At 36.6% G+C, this 17,272-nt stretch overlaps 2 protein-coding genes across 2 annotated transcripts; both read right to left on the bottom strand.

The window, feature by feature from the left end:
* Nucleotides 1–260: 260 nt before the first annotated feature.
* Nucleotides 261–4,131, bottom strand: LOC121745522 (3beta-hydroxysteroid-dehydrogenase/decarboxylase-like). The gene is made up of 11 exons (XM_042139469.1): nt 3,945–4,131; nt 3,326–3,624; nt 3,005–3,094; nt 2,777–2,910; nt 2,380–2,550; nt 1,918–2,043; nt 1,723–1,802; nt 1,309–1,507; nt 1,153–1,231; nt 569–653; nt 261–445 (listed from the first exon to the last, which is right to left on the bottom strand). Exons 2-11 carry the CDS (start codon nt 3,555–3,557, stop codon nt 430–432), a joined length of 1,212 nt encoding a protein of 403 aa, XP_041995403.1. The 5' UTR covers nt 3,558–3,624; nt 3,945–4,131; the 3' UTR covers nt 261–429.
* A 137-nt stretch (nt 4,132–4,268) lies between these two features.
* Nucleotides 4,269–6,618, bottom strand: LOC121745524 (39S ribosomal protein L41-A, mitochondrial-like). Its single transcript, XM_042139470.1, has 4 exons — nt 6,530–6,618; nt 6,263–6,439; nt 5,309–5,373; nt 4,269–4,610 (listed from the first exon to the last, which is right to left on the bottom strand). Exons 2-4 carry the CDS (start codon nt 6,405–6,407, stop codon nt 4,557–4,559), a joined length of 264 nt encoding a protein of 87 aa, XP_041995404.1. The 5' UTR covers nt 6,408–6,439; nt 6,530–6,618; the 3' UTR covers nt 4,269–4,556.
* Nucleotides 6,619–17,272: the final 10,654 nt, after the last annotated feature.

Consider the following 17,272-nt stretch of genomic DNA (forward strand, 5'->3'; position numbering starts at 1 on the left):
TATTTTATTTTCTTTCTTTTACTAATTTCTCATTAAACGCTTGCCGTCCACAATGAGACTAATTTTTTTTGTGGACGGAGGAAGTATAGAATTCTCAAGATATAGATCGCCTATGTGGTAGTCAGTTTAAAACACGTGGACTTTTGAATTAATTAGATGCAGTCATTTTGCCTAAGTCCGTTTTATCCATGTGTTTTAATGTAATTTCACATTTAAAAATGTGTAACAGAAATGAAATAAACTAAAAAAAGCAAACAAAGTAAAAGAAAATTGGTAGAAGAGTACTATAACAAAATGAATTAATGTTGGTAAACAACTTTCCATCTACTCATTCTTGTTTAACTCAGAAGCAAATAAACACCGAAACAATATGAGGAAGCTTTCCATCTACTCATTCGTCGACACTGACTACTGCATCACGTTCGATCATCAGAAGTGAGCCGGCCTGAAAACAAAAGGAGATTTTCCTTTATAACTGAGATTTCAAATCATTTGAATGCATTTAAGAGAAATTTCGACTAATAAGAACTAGAAATTTGAATAGAAAGGAGAAGGCTGGATTGCTCACGTTTTGTTGGATACTTTGCCCCATACACACAAGAAGTAATATGCAGCTATGATCAGCACTACAGCCAGAACTTGCTTGTTACTACCTGTGGGTGCAGCCATTTTCATTAGTGAAATCGAATACGTACCAAATAAATTATAATTATCTCAAGAAACAAAAGAGTCTAGCCCTCCAAAGAAATCCGTAGATCACCAAAGGTTGCAAGGCTTATGGTGATGGTTTGTGGTTTGTACTGCTCAGTGTCCGTGTGTCTCTTTTATCCAAACAAAACTTTAGACAGAAGACGACAACCTACTGCAATTGAAAAGTTGCCTATTATAACAGAATGCATGTCAGGTGGTATCTTGTTACCCGAGCAAAAAAATGGCCTAATGTTAATTGCTCCTTGCGTGTTAGACATTTCATAGGTTATAATAAGTCCCCCATGTGATTTGTGGATGCAAAAATAATCTATATCCTCAAACTACAATGATGTATTGCCTATAAGAAACTCATGATACATGAACATCTATATTCATTTAGATAAGAAACTTTTTATGGCAGAATAAAATAAATGATTCTTCCACCGGAGATGAGCAATTTACCTTTCGATGTTCCATCCATTTTTGTTTTAGCATCGGCCCTCAAATGCGGGTATGCTTCAATTGTTCTTCTGAGTCCTTCCTGCAAGTATCATCACACACTGTTCGATCAAAATGGTAAACATCAAGAAATAAGAAGACTGAGGAGCATGTTTAGACCTGGAGAGTTACAATAGGCATATAGCCAAGACGATCATTTGCTTTTGTACAATCAAAAGTTCTGCTGCGGGATAAGAGCCTGATTCTTGATGGTGTCAACTGTGGAACCTTCATCCCATAAGGGGCTAAGATTTTATAAATTAACTCCACCATATGTCCAATGGGCATCACAACAGCTGCTGGAACCTTAATGTTTGGCCTGCATACTACGAAAGGTCAGAGATAATGACACATTTGTTGTTTACGTCTAAAAGCAAACTCTACCCTGTTGAAGGGATTGAGACCATTACGAACAATTTCTTTAAGCCAATCGATGCAGGTACACAGGTAGGTTACATTCATGCTCTGACAACTAGGAAAGTTTTGGGTCGGTAAAACCATGATACATAAGGCTTCTAAATATTGAAGACGTACCTGTCATAACCTAAACCTTCAAGGATGAAAGACATGAACGCCCAAAATTTAATTCGTTCCATATTAGTAATGAAGTATGCCTGCAAGTGAGATATTCAAGAGAAACTCGGTTAATCATCCACTAGTCCAGGTCAGGCAATTTCAACCTGCAAAATTATACAACCATCCAAGTGTTGCAATAATATAAGTTCCTACCTGTCCACCAGCTTTTTCTGCTATACTCTTTTCCGATGCCAAAGCTTGCTCAGCACAAATGTGAGCGTGTGCCACATTCTCAACATAAGTGAAATCATATATGTTGCTTCCATCTCCGATGATGAACTGTCACTCAAAATTAGCAATCAGGGAAAAATTAATCAAATATACAATTTTTAAAGGCAATTCTGATTTTGCAGCTTCATGGGAAAATACTAAAATTAAAACAAGCATGAAATCGATGTTACAAACTCTGCTTAGTCAAGGAAAATTACAACAATAAAAGAGGTCAACAATCATAGTCCATGCGAAGCCCCATGTCACGGGAGATCTAGAAAGTTACTTATATCCTTTCTTTTGAAGGACAATGTGTTTACATTAACTGAAGCCACATTAGAACTTCCACTTGAAACAAAGCAACTTTTTGTTACAAGATAGGTCGAGCAAAGTTAAAGTAACTACCTTAGATTTTCCAGCCCTTGCTGCAGCAATTAAAGATGGAACAAGCAACTTATCACCAGGGCCAAAGATGCTGCTTGGTCGAATGCAGCACGTTAGTAGTCCATTCGTCCCATTTGACTTCAAAACCAGACGCTCTCCTTCAGCTTTTGTGGCTGAGTACGAATCATTGTGCTTAAAAATTAATGGACAAGAAGAGTTAGATAAAGAAGATTATGATGAATTAGCTAAAAGAAACACTAAGAACATTGTCTCAGGTGCGAAAGAAGTACAATCATACTAACAACTCCTATCTCCCAAATCAACAAAATGAATGAGGAAATAGAGAGAAAATCAGGCTTTCAAATTTGATGAAACAGAGATCCAATCCAACTACAATGAAACCAAACCACATCAATACCTTCGAAGGATAGGGTAATGATTCATCTCCATTAATTATTTCGTGAACTCCATCGAAAACTACGCTTGGGGAGCTTGTATATATAAGTCGTTTCACTTTCTGCTCAATACATGCATCAATCACGTTCTTGGTTCCTGTAGATCGCAGTTATACTCTTATCAAAGAACATAAACGCCAACACAATCCACTCACACACTCTTATCAGATCTAGTCACCCTAAAACTTAACCTTGTACATTGACAGAATACTGCTGCTGATAGTTATTGATCGATGAATCGGGAGCAGCCATGTGAAACACAACCTCAGCTCCATCGAAAGCTGCCATCCACAGTCACAAATCTAAATCAGCTCAAAAATCACCAAAGGAAAACAAAAAAAAGGAAGTCAAATCATAACCGTTTCTATCAACCAGTGGAGCTGGAATAACTACCTCACTAACTAACATTTACTACACTTCACAATTTGCAGCATTCAACACATACACATACATACTTCGAAAAATTGAAGCTCAATAACTCAATAACGGCATCGAATCGGAGAAAATCGAACCTGCGAGCACTTGAGATTTGTCGCGGAGATCTGCAGCGACGTAGTGCGCGCGGCCGGAGCTGAGAGCTCTTCCGAGAACGCCACTCTCCTCGTCGGCGTCGAGCGCGATGGCAGGCCCCAAATCGGAAATGCGCACGGAATAAACGCCGCAATTGAGGAGCATAACCACCAGGTGCCTCGCCGCGAAGCCTCTCCCGCCGGTCACCACGCACCAGCTCTCTCCGGCGACCATCGTTTGTTAGTGTGTGTGTGCGCGCTCAGCTCCGATTTTAATCTAAGAGTGTTTCAGTGATCGAATACTGAAACAGAAAAATGTGAGTTGGAGATTAGTGTTGCAGATTCTTTTGTGGCAAATCACAATAATCACATGTATTTTAGAATTAGAATACTAATATTTTCGATAATTTCTATGATGCTTACCTGTATTAATTTTACTTATATAATTATCAATAATAATATTCTAGTAAGTCGAATATTTTTATCTATTGACTAAAGATAGTGTCATTCAATCGTTTGAAATCCTTTGAGACTTAAAAATTGAAGAAAAAGTGACTTATTAATTCTCTATGAGAAAAATAAGTGTATTATTTGACCTATTAATTGAAGAAAAAAGTCCTACCTTTCAAATGGTAATAATCAGCCTATTGATTCAAAGGAAATAGTTTACTAACAAGGTTGTCATCAGACATGTGACTCGAATCGCCAACCTATTAGAGGGAAATAATCTTATCATTTGAACTATCAGAAAAGAGACTTTGCTACATAAGTCATGCAATTTCATTCTATTCAGCACCTTAAATTTTACTTTCTCTATTATAATCATTGTGTATTCATGTTTTTTTAAAGAATGTAATTATTTTAAAACCTCTAATATTTCAAGCACATTACAATATTAGAAAGAATGTATTTATCACCAATTATGTGCGTTGGGGAGAAAAAAATGTAACTAATTAATAAATTATGGTTATCCTCCATAATCATGTTTGGACAACAATTGCATTCTTAAACAAAATACTTGCAATTAACACTAAATGGGCCACAATAAGCCTACTATAACTAAACTCATGAAAGTAGTACTACTATCTAAAATCAAATTATCACCATTTCAGTTCAAATCAGAAAGGTATAATTTTATAGGGAGTAAAACATAAAAAAAAATTGTTCTTTCAGTTATGAGTTTAAACATATCAGTCTGAGCAGCAGCAGCGGAAAGAGACGAAGCCAGGCTTGTTCATTTAGATGACCCGGAAGCTTCTACAACGCACTGAGATACGTACGGCTTTAGCTGAGAACAAGAGGAAAACAGGCACATGAGAAAAAAATACTACTAGTCTACTAGTATATGCTAATGCAAAGTTGGAGCTTGATTGGTTGTCTGATCATATAAATATCATACATATTGTCAATCTCATCTATTACCAAACCAAATGATGAGACCAAGCACAAACATGATAGCTATTTTTTAGCATATACTACAAGAATACATTTCTATATCAGAGCTTAAATTCGAAGAAGACACGACCTTATGGTTCGCTGACTAAAAGTTGGCGATCAATCGATCATTTTCAAGAACCTAATTTCACCAATACTACATGTAATTTACTATCTTTTCAATTATTTCTATGTTGAATGTATATAGCTTCCTACAGGTATATGTACCTTGCTAGTTTGGCAACTAAACTAATTACTAGATGAAATCACCTGGATTAATCTACCTGAATATCAGGAAACAATAGTCTACGTTCGGGTAATTTACATATGACTGGATAGAGCTTTTGCCCCATCATTTGCAGGCAGTTCATAAAATTACAAGTTACCAAATACAATCACCTCAAATTAGACTAAGCATAACTTAAAAGGATTAGTGGGTTACAAGTGAATATATTAAAGTCCAGCACTTTCAGCAGACATAAAGTAGCATGCATGTGAGTTGCAATCACACAATTTTTATATTTTGGATAAACCTTAAATCAACTTCTTTACCTTGAATCCCGTCAAATCTGGCACCACATAGTTTGGCAACTTTTCAGGAACCATAACATAACCACCTGAATACAAATACCAAGCCAGATATTTTGCTCAGATAGGCTCTTGAAGCTTTAACTTGACAAGAAACAGAGCCCAGAGAATCTAACATTTATTATACTTTTGAATGTAATCCGGTTAAGAATACAAGTTCACTAATGTCGAATAACTGTTGCTCTAGAGATGAAATACCCATTTCCTAATTCCCATAGTTAATAAACTATCCATACATTACAAACACGTCCTGAGATCTGAATACTGTTAGATTTTTATATCTCCAGAACCAGAACCCTCTTAATTCATGACCAATCAAACAGTCTCAACTCTTCATTATGTCTAAAATGAAAATAACCAGCATAACTAGTCCCACCAGTTACTTTAGCTTAATACAAAATCTGGTCATTCGACATAGGCGGATGTGCCACTTTTATGTTTGGAGAAATCAGTAATCAAATTTTCACATATATACATTGAGCCTGAGTTCAGCTTTTCATCTCCTTCAGCAAACACACATGAACAAGAAGCTATAACAACTGACCAATCCCATCCAAATCACACACAATCACAACACCAAAAACAAGGCATTTGATATCACCATCCATTTGCAGTTTCACACAATTACACACAATCACACACACATGAACAAGAAGCCATAACAACTGACCAATCCCATCCAAATCAAACACAATCACAACACCAAACAAGGCATTGATATCACCATCCATTCCCAATTTCACACAATCACACACATATTCACATAAGCAAATGCAGCCAGTGTCCCAGTATATTCTCCAAGCCTAGAAATTAGGCATCATCTACCAAAAACTGTGACTAGTGTGAATCACTACATACATTCAAACTACAAAATTGGAATTCAGCCCTAGAAAATATGAAATCCTCAGAGAAGCTGACCTTTCCGAGTGTGGAAACCAGTAGGCTTGCAATTTTTGCCCTTGTAATAGCCTTTGGGGCTCCTCTTCGACGTCAAAATATCGAGCGACGATGCTCGCTTCTTCCTGAACGCCCTCCCAATCCCCAATATTAACCCTAGCGCCATTTTTCAATTTTCAGCTTCTTCCCGTCGAATTTCTGCATCAGTAAACAAAATTTGGAATAATTAACTACAAATTACGGAGCATTAACTAAGAATTGCAGTGAAAGTCTTGAGATAAATTTTACTCTGAGCTCAAAGACGACGACGCCACACCAGTCACCACTACTGTGAGCTGAGAAATAAATGTATGTGTATTGGGCCTCATGGGCTTTTATCACTTCACCTATGCTTATTGGGCCTTATTTGATTTTCATACTCCATTTAATTACAGAACAGGTGAAGAAGACAAACAGTGAGTGAAAATAAAGAACAGCTCAATTTCTGGCAAGAAAATCCCATCTGAATTAGCTCTTGAAGAACTTTTTGCCTCTGAAAACGACAGGAAAATCCATCACTCTGAAGCCCCTAATTCCTATCCATGGACCAAACCGATCAAATCACTTTTCAAGTTTCAAGATTTCATTTTTATCTTGTTTTTTAATATACTTACTTGATTTCATGTTGTAATTTTCTTTGATTTGATGAACTTTGAATTTAAATGCCAGTAACCAGAATGTAGTGATAAGAAGACTAAGCATTTTGATATGATATGAAGTAAGCAGAATGCAATTTTGTTTCAAGAATGTACTTAAATTACATCATTCTTGGTCTTGGTATCTTAAAAAAGATACCAAATTTCAAACAGCCTTCCCTGTAACTATAGATTTGAAAAACACTTCTCATTTCAACCATATTGAGTCGAACGAGCTCCGACCATCCTTCCCCCGTCAACATCAAATAGCCACCCGACTGCTTCAAGACCACGTCAAATGTCCTGCCTTTATCGTCCACGGTCGGAATGAAAAGACCGTCTTTTTCCACTGCTGATTCGTCCCTGGCCCTTAGCAAGTTTCTCAACGTTAGGTCATGTTTGAACTCGAGCATGCAAAAGCTGTTTGAAATGAGAGTCTTTGTGGAGCTGTATGTAGCATTCCATTGAAGTGAAGTCCACGTTTTTATAATTGCAGTGACGCGCCTATCATCGTCCTCCACTTGTTTCTTGGTGGGATTCCTCACCTCCATGCCAGCGGTTTCCACAGCCTCCTTCTTCTTCCTCTTTCCTCTATGCCTTTCTTGCATCCCCTTTCTTTCTATCTCCGATACTCGTGCATTCCCCACTTCTCTCTTGCCAGCGGTCTCCACAGCCTCCTTCTCCTTTCCCTTTCCTTTATTTCTTTCTTGTGCATTAACAATTCTCAGCGCAACATTGCTCCTCTTCCGCCGTTTCTTGATCGGCAGCAACGACTCCTTAATCGTGGATACAGAGACACTGCGCCTTTCTTGATCCGTCGGTAGCACTCGCCGTTTCTTGGTCGACAGTGTCTTGTTCATGGCTTGTGCATTCCCTATGCTACCGCTTTCTTGATCAGAGGCGGGCACAGGGGATGTTTTGACCGGACTCTTCTCCTTCTTCATTGGCGTACATGCAGAAAGGATCGACTAACTAATGGCTGGTGATGATGGGGCTTTTTCTTGATGTGTTTTTTTGATCTTGACGTTGGGTTTCCGGTTTCTGTTCTCGTTTATAGAGTAGATCAGTAGAAGACTAACATTGACGATGGCTTTCCAATCCTTATTTATAGAGTAGGAAGAGACTAACGTTATATTGTCGTTGGGTTTATTATTACAACTCTCATTCTTCCGATTTTCAATCCATTTAATTATCTCCCCATAATAAACATCATATCCATTACTTAGAAATAAAATTAATCTCAAATTAGATTCCCTAATTGGGAGTTTTTTTTTTCAATTTTGGCAAATCCCAGTTCCTAAACCCGGCTTTAAACCCGAATATACCAAACTAGACTTTATACTGGAGTTTATCAAACTTTTGGTAGTAGTGTGTGCGGGATATAGTTTTTGGACCTATTGCTATTGGGCTTAACATTAATTCCTATTGGGCTCGGTCATATGAATTAACAGGTGTGGCCCAGATGTATGGTGTTGGCCCAAGTCCGGATCGATCCATTACTTACCCGGGGTGAGCCGATGGCCGCCTCGTAGCACTCCACGAGGATCTTGAATGAGAGTCGTCCTATTGAGGCTGTGTTTGTTCTGTGAGGGTTAAGTGAACCGTCTGTCTCAGTCTCTTATTCCAATCATTCACTCTCTTTCTCTCTCTATGTGATTAGGGATTGGTGCTACTCCGTCTCTCTAGATCCTTCTCTCTTTTCTGAAATCGATTCTGATCTTCTTCTCCGATCGATCTTTCTCTTCTTTTTGTGAGATTTTCACTGAGATTCTCTAACAGAGGCAACTCCTGTGTTGTCTAGCAAAGTTCGACGCTTGGTTGATCGGTTGTGTTCTACAAACTAAGTCGGAGGAGAAATCTTCGGTCATTTCAATGTGTTTTGAGAGATTCTTGTGGTCTTGAGCGTTCAGGCTGTGTTTTTGAGAGTGCGATGCGATCTCGTGTGTGAGTTGGTAGCTGCGACGTAGTAATCGGTGAAACCCTAGGGTTTCTGGTCTGACTGCCTTGCGCACCTTGTGACTTTTGGTTGAGATTGATGAGGTTCTTAGCCGGGCGTAGTTGCTATTGCGACCTAAGCCACATATCCTTCAAACCTTGTTTTCTTTAATATCTACCGTGTTTTTTCATATCCTCTAAGGATCTTGTCTTTGATTACTAATTATCTTACTTGAGTTGTGCAGGTGATACTTCATTGATTGATTGGAGTCTGAATCGATCATTTTGACTAGTGTTGGTGTTCTTATTTGTATCTTGCTTGTACTCATCAAGGATTCGTGTAATTGGTTTGTTAGATTGGGAGATTGGCCATCTCTCATCAATAATACAAAATAGGTCTTGATAATTAGTTAGTGAATCTACAGTGTGTCGATTTTATGTTTATCTTGGAAGAATGTATAAACGTGGAGTTAATATTTAGAGGGGGTTTAGTTTTATATATGTGGTAGATAAGATTGTTATGAAAAAATATGATTAATTTATTTTGAATATGATTAGAAAATTTGGAATTCTTATTTATAATCATGCAAAATTAATGCATAAATTATGAAAAATTAGTATTCCCTCTGTCCCATAAAAATATGTGCTTTCCATTTTTGGAAAGCTATCCCACTTTATTATCCGTATACATCAACATATTTACAACTTATACCACCATTAAAAACTACTAATAATATGGGTCCTACTATCCCCTAACACTACTTTAATTATTATTCTACTCCTCTATCTTACTTTACTAATTTTGCCTTAATATCCGTGTCATATCAATTGCCCATATTTTTATGAGACGGATGGAGTACATGTAAATTTCAAATGTTAAATTTGAATTTGGAAAATACTAATAAATTTTGGTCAATTATGCTTTTAAGAGTTCAAGGATAAAATAGGAAAGAAAAAGTTAAGAATGACCTGAAATGTGATTAGTAATTTTCCAGAGACATGTGGTGATATTTTTTCGAATTCAATGACCTAAAATGTGCAACGCCATTTTCTAATGATTTAATTTGAAGTTTACTCAATAAATGAAAACAGTTAACATAAGTAAATTACAACTCCCGTGATAAAGAAAAAAGTACAAACTAAAATGAGATCACATTCTCCATTCTCAAGTTTCTTTTGAGTGAGAGAAAACTTGAAGTGAAGAGAATGGAGTTGATATAGTAACAATCATCATCCACTTTACCAAACAAACCAATTGTTTTCAAAGCACTCCTCTTTTTGGAGTAGTATAGAAAAATCTTCTCATCCCATAACATCAACAAGTCACAATTTCTGTAAATTTTGATAGGTTGAAGACGTTTGTGATTGTAATATCGATTCTCATAAACACCTCGAAGGTAGGCATCATTACGATAAGGTCCTTTTTGCATGATGCGAAAATGTACCTGGCACCAACATTTATCAACTTGTGCGTATTCCTTCAACAACCATACCACATAAACACCATCATGGTCGTGGTTGATCATCACAAAAGCACAGGTGACCCCCCAAAGTATACAACTTTCCCTCCCAAACATTCAAGTTTCTCTCAAAATTTTCGACGGGCGCAGAAAAAGTGCTAAAACATTTTGTCTCAATATTAAAACAACAAATATAAGGATGCTCCCTCCGATGATTTGAAACTAACCAATGGAGATTACCACTAACAAATGCACCATTGGAGTTGTAGCAACAATCAAACGAGGGTGAAGCGACTTCAACGCATCTCCACGAAGATCCCGCTTCAAGAGTGTATACATGACATCCGTCATACTTAGGGTTAAGATAGACAATCTTATGTTGTTCGCTTATTCTACTCACTCCAAATCCATAACAATCTCCCCAAGGATGAGTAAGACGCCCAATGAGCTCGACGAATTCACGAGTGGTCGGATTACATACATAAAGATGACTACGAAAAGGATTTTTCAAAAGAAGCAAACCGTTGACAGGACCTTGTATTGTTGATGCTTGAGGGAAATTAAACTTGATAATTGGATCCTTCTTGTGCTTATGCTTGGGCTCATGCTCATGCTCTTCTTCCAATTTGAAAACATTGAACCAATTTGAATCTGTCCCCACAATGGAGACGGCTAGGGCGGGGGCGAATTTAGAAAGACTCGACTTGAGAAAAGTGTCGCTCTCGATCAGATTGAGCCATGGTTTGCAGACACATTTACAAGTGAAATATTTTTAAGAGAGAGTTGTCTCAGTAGGATATCAATAAAGATTTCTGATGGAAGATATCTCAACAGATCTTGCTTCATTTTTGGATAAATTTAGTATTTGAAGATCACTTTCTAACTTCTAACCTAAAATCACATAAAGAATATATAAATACGAAAGAATAAACTATATATAAATCCTTGCACTACATAGTCATAGATTACACAAAAAAAACATACGGTTTATTTCTCCATGATTTTTTCTAATAACACTAGATATAAATTTGTTTCTGTATATGAAATTTTACCGTGATGAATTCATCCGATGAGTCTTGCACACCACCTCTCTCTTTCTTCTCTCCACCAAATTTCTACTCTTGTGTGGAGAAGATGCCATATTCATAGGATTTATGAGCTTAGCTAAGATTCCCATCAGGATTAGGAGAGAATCCCCCAATATAATTAAGTCATTTTATATTAATTCGTTTTATTGTAGAATTAATTAATGATCTCAAAATATTAGAGACCCTAATAAGTAATAACCAAAAACAACGTCTCAAATCAGAGATATTGTGACATCAAAAATTCTGACAGATAAGCTAATTAAAAAGTAGTAAAACATAATTCAAGTAACAATCAAGACTTTCTCTAAATCAAGATTAGAAATAAGATATTCAGGCGTCTAATTGTATCATAAAAATTGGATGCAAACCTATGGGGTAATTCTTTTTTTTATTCTAGGCCATATTTAATATTCCATAAGCGTACTGGACTTTTTTTTAATTCCTGCTTTAGGAGAGACGCATGACCCTCATGCGTCTCCCGTTAATGAAACGCATGACGGATATGCATTTTTGAATAAGACGCATGAGTGACATGCGTCTTTTAAATTTTTTTTTAAAGACGCATGATCGTCATGCGTTGGCATAAAACAATGAAACAAATAAAATCCAGTCCTAATGACCCTCATACGCCCTAATTTATTTATCTTTGTTTTGTCTCGTGTCATGCAAACTTTATCCGATGAGAGCAAGTGTTTCATCTCAATTCACATGTAGCACCTTTAAATTATTATTTTAATAATAAAAATAAAATTTATGAGTTTTTAAGTTACCAGTATTTTACTTGGTACGAAAAAGCGAGCACTTTTGCTTCTTCCCCAACCGCTTCTATTGGCAGTTTCCCGGCACATCCACTCAGCTGCCATCGAACCCTTACGCACTGAGTCAGCTCATTTTCCAACTCGCCCTCTTCATAGAGCTACTCGAATTCTCGCTTCGAATATGACCACCGACTCGACCGCCTCCGAACTCACTCATACGATCACCCTCACGGCTCAACTCGACCACACTGTCACCGTCGTAGCTGCCGCCGGTGTCTCCGACTCAGATTTCAGGCATATTTTTTTAGAGACTGGATTTCATTGTTTTATGCAAATTAGAGACGCATGACCCTCATGCGTCTCTCCTCGTCGTCTAAAAAATAAAAAAAATAGCAATGCATGAGTCTCTCCCTATGACGCATGACGCTTATGCGTCTTTAAAAAAAATTTGAAAGACGCATGTCTCTCATGCGTCTTACTCAAAAACGCATCTCCGTCATGCGTTTCATTAACGGGAGACGCATGAGGAGTCATGCGTCTCTCCTAAAGCAGGAACAAAAAAAAGTCCAGTACACTTATGGAATGTTAAATATGGCCTAGAAAAAAAAAGAATTACCCCAAACGTATGGAAACAAACTTACCTACAAGAGTCGAAATTTGGGAGAGGGAGAAAGCGACGACTTAAATATATATAGATTGTAAAATAATGTTATTTCCCATAGATTTTTATATTTTCTTTTGTCTTCTATAGTTTTATATGTTTTAAAATATAATAAAACATATAGTAATTTCTTTTAATTTTCCCTTTGACCTCTATGTATGTATGACGAGCTTCATCTTGCATCAGATGATATATTACCTTAATTAAGTAAAATAAATCTTAAGTGATAAAAAATTTGGTTTGTTGATTCGATTATAGCCAATATTGTTAGCTGTCTAGACTCTAGTACTAATAACATACACAAAACAGTCACACTCTAGTTTCATGCGAATTTTCAACTTCGTTATAAATTGGATCCACTGTACGTATGCTATTAGTGAAACCATGTACTAACAAGTTTAACTAGCTTTACCTTCCTACATAATAAAACATCAAATTAAAACTACGACCATTTACACGGATTGACAAAAGTTCAATGCACAATGAAACTTTTTTTCAATTTTTTTATTATCAAAAAGTCTCAAACGACTAAAGTGGTGATCAGCAATGACAGTGTTACAGACTCAATTCCTACATCGGTTGTGAGAACAACTGATGTAGGGTGAATAGACTAAATGAGCGCTCTCTCCTAACATGCTAGCATTTTGGGATGAGTTCTCTTGTTTGGTCTGTATCAATTGGTGCTTTCATTGAGAGCTCAAACGGCTCGGAGTGGTGGTCGGGCAACGAACTCGCCGTGACCAACGAGTGCGTTTAGGGCCGCTCGGAGTGGTGACCCACGGAGTGGTGGCCGGCCAAAGAATCCGCCATGACCAACGAGAACTCGGAGTGGTGGCCTGGCAAAGAACCAGCCGTGACCAACGAGAAAGTTGGCCCCTTAAAGGAGGGTCGAATGTTACGGACTCAATTCCCACATCGGTTGTGAGAACAACTGATGTGGGGTGTATAGACTAAATGAGCTCTCTCTCCTAACAGGCTAGTATTTTGAGATGCGTTCTTCTGTTTGGTCTGTATCAGACAGTCCCAGAAAATATAAATTGTAAGGTCAAATACAATACATAAACAATAATAATTATGATATTAAGATAATTATTTTAAAAACATTAATATTATTAATAATATCTATAATAAATACAATTTTTTTTAAAAAAACTAATTTATCCCTACTAGAAAAATGGGCTATCCTTACATTATTTAAGCAACCTCAGATAGCTAAAACCCGAAAAAGCCATCATACATCAACACCTATGCAGTTGAATGTCCTAAGTTTGATTTCTTGAATCGTTTCAAAAAATGTGTGTGGTCAACAATATTCTGAAATATTTGACTTTTCTTGATAAAACTGTAAAAAAAGATGGAATTGTGTTAGTTTCATCAATGTTCCGAGATATTGAGCTTTTTTCAATAAAACTGCAACTAAAATGGAATTGTGTTATTTATAATTCATTTTAATTACAAATCCATAGTAATTGTGTTATATGCTCTATGTCAATGATTTGACCACTAATATTAGTTGTATTAAAAAATGAAGACATAAAAAAACATATACACTTTCCAGCACGTGGCAAGCACGGGTAGAGTGCCGTAATATGGTCGTGTGTCACCACGTGGACAAATTATATCCACTTGGTCGGTGAAAATGCACAGGGTCGCTTCATTTGTAGTGAAAAACTATCGATTGGTTAAAAAATGAAATAGGAAAGGTAAATTAATTCATAACAAAATTAATTGTTGCACAGTTTAAATAGACGAAAAGAAAATGCCCATATACTAATACTATTACAAAATAGTGTTTTGTGTAGGCTGATTACAAAAAATACATAGACAGAGAGAAAATGTCATTTTATTGATGGGTCGAGGAATTAAACTTGTAGGATAGATAATACAAATATTAATGAATATAATATTTAATAATTATTTTTAAAAACATAGTAATATTATAATTTAAATAGTTTATTTTCTAACTTAAATATTTATTTTTAAAGTATGTTTTTAAATCATGTTATCAATTATCTAGAAAAAATAATAAATAAATTAAAATCAAAATAAAATGAAATTATAGTAAATAAAATGAAAATTATAAAGATAATTATCTTTAATTAACATGTAACTATCTTAGCTAAATAAGCCTTCCCATGAAATAGGAGTCAACTAAGTTGTCCCAAGTATTTAGATAATTTCATCAAAAAAGTTGTTGAATATAGATTTAGAACGTCTTTTCCCTTGAAAATATGACGTTTGAAATTATCTTTGCCCTCTACCTCTTAATTTCTTTCCATCTCTAATCTATTCATCCCTTTGATAATCTCTATCTTCCATTTCAGCAAGGGCCGAAGGATTATGGTGGGAATCCGGAACTTAATGGAGTCGAAGGTGGAGTTGCGCGGGCTCTCGGAGGTCCATGAATTAAATTTTTTGGCATCACTCATCAGATCATGGATCTGTCACTGACCGCTTTCATTTAGTCCTTTTAGTCACTATGTTTGTTTTGATTTATACGTTAGTTTCTATTCCAATGCTTCAAAATATTATTGATATCATTAATTATACAAATTAATTAAGAAATTAGATTTATTTATTCATTTTTCTCTATAATTTTAAACAATTGAATACAATAAGAAATCAAACTTTTGTTGTATTGGCTATAACAAAAGAATATTGTGAAATTTAAACTCTATGGGATTATATCACCACTTCTACACCAGACTATCCCAAGTGTGATTTTTCGAATAATTCATTGTTGTGTGAAGTTCAAAACATTCTTAAATATTGGACTTTATCAGACAAAACTGCAATAAAATGGAATTACGTTACATTTATAAACCGTTTAATATTTACAACCCAAAGTAATTGCGTTATTTTCTCTATGTTAAGTTGATTTGACAAGAGATTAAGGCCATCCACAACGCTGTCTCTATACCGTCTCTTAAACCGTCTCTTAACTACTATTTGAGCACTATTTGAGGGCCCCACTGTCCTTTTTTCCTCCATCTCTTAACTAAGAGACGGAACCTGCAACGCTCTGTCTCTTAACCGTCTCTATACCGTCTCTTAATTACTATTCATTCAATTTAATTTATAATTTTTTTTAAAACCCAATTCAATTTAAACAAACACACTTTATTAAAATTAAAACAATATTACAACTTAACATTAAAAAAAACGAAGACATAATTAAAATTCTAAAAAAATAAAAATGACATAATTTAATCTTCTCCGCCAAAGTTTTCCCAAATGTGCTCAATTAGATCCTCTTGGAGTTGGGTGTGGGCGCTAGAGTCGCGTGTCCTTGCCCGAATAGCCAGCCGTTCTTGTATAGATGGATGCGCTCCACTTCGCGGCGGACTACTTGCGGTTGAGCTTCCGGGGGGATTCGGGGTCGAACCAATTTCCGGCGACGGAAATAGGTATCTCCCCAAATCGGGTTATCGCAGAAGTAGTCGCGTACTAACCGTGCGGCGGCTTCCTCCCGGTTCCGATTGATGTACTTCCGGGAGCGTCGTGGGGGTGGTGCGGCTTCCTCCGCCTCTCGTCGTCGATCTTCTTCGAGTGATTGTTCCATTAATTGGCGCATTTGCTCAAAAGGATCCATTTGTTTGAGTTGATTGAAGATGGAAATTGGAGTGATAGAGAGGATTTGAGAGGAATAGATGTGTGTTTGTGTTTGAAATGAGTATGGAATAGAATTATTTATAGAGTAAAAAAATTAAAAATTTAAAAAATGAAAATAAATATTTAACGGTAATATTACCGTTTGAAAAAAAAAAAATTTTTTTTTATTAAAAATCGATTTTTTTTTAAACAAAATGAATTATTGCGTCATCAGTGACGACGCCCACTCGCGGGTCAGCGAGTGGGCGTCACGCACGCATGGGGACGTGCCACGTGTCCCTGGCGCGTGGCGAGACATCTCGTCTCGTGTCTCGCCGAGACGAGCTACGCGACGAGACGGTCGCGAGCTGGAGACGAGATGGGCGCTGCAATGCGTCTCGCGGGGGTCTCGTCTCTCCGAGACGAGACGCGAGCCCGGCGCGAGACGCGTTGTGGATGGTCTAAAAAACATTGCCAACAAGGCATGGAGAGGGACGTGTGTTTCAGTCAATATTATTCAATCTTATGCTTCTCACACACACGTGGCAATCACCGGCAACATGTTCCTGGGGCGCCACGTGGAAAAATTCAAACCCACAATTGGCCGGTGAAAAATATGCACAAGGCGGGTTATATATAGTGTGAATTCGTAACGAATTAACTGTCATTCTAGTGTTGTTAGACAAAAGCATTACGGTGTATTACTATGATTTTTACTATAAATAGTAAATTTCACTAACTCATTTTTTAATTGATATTTCATTATTTAATTAATACATACATACACTTTAAACCATTTTCGTCCATCTTTTTAAAAAATCTTAATTTGCTGATCCCAGATGAGACAATTATTAGCGAGAGAGA

This window comes from Salvia splendens, chromosome 8 (genome assembly GCF_004379255.2).
Source record: "Salvia splendens isolate huo1 chromosome 8, SspV2, whole genome shotgun sequence".
In the NCBI taxonomy this organism is placed as follows: domain Eukaryota; kingdom Viridiplantae; phylum Streptophyta; class Magnoliopsida; order Lamiales; family Lamiaceae; genus Salvia; species Salvia splendens.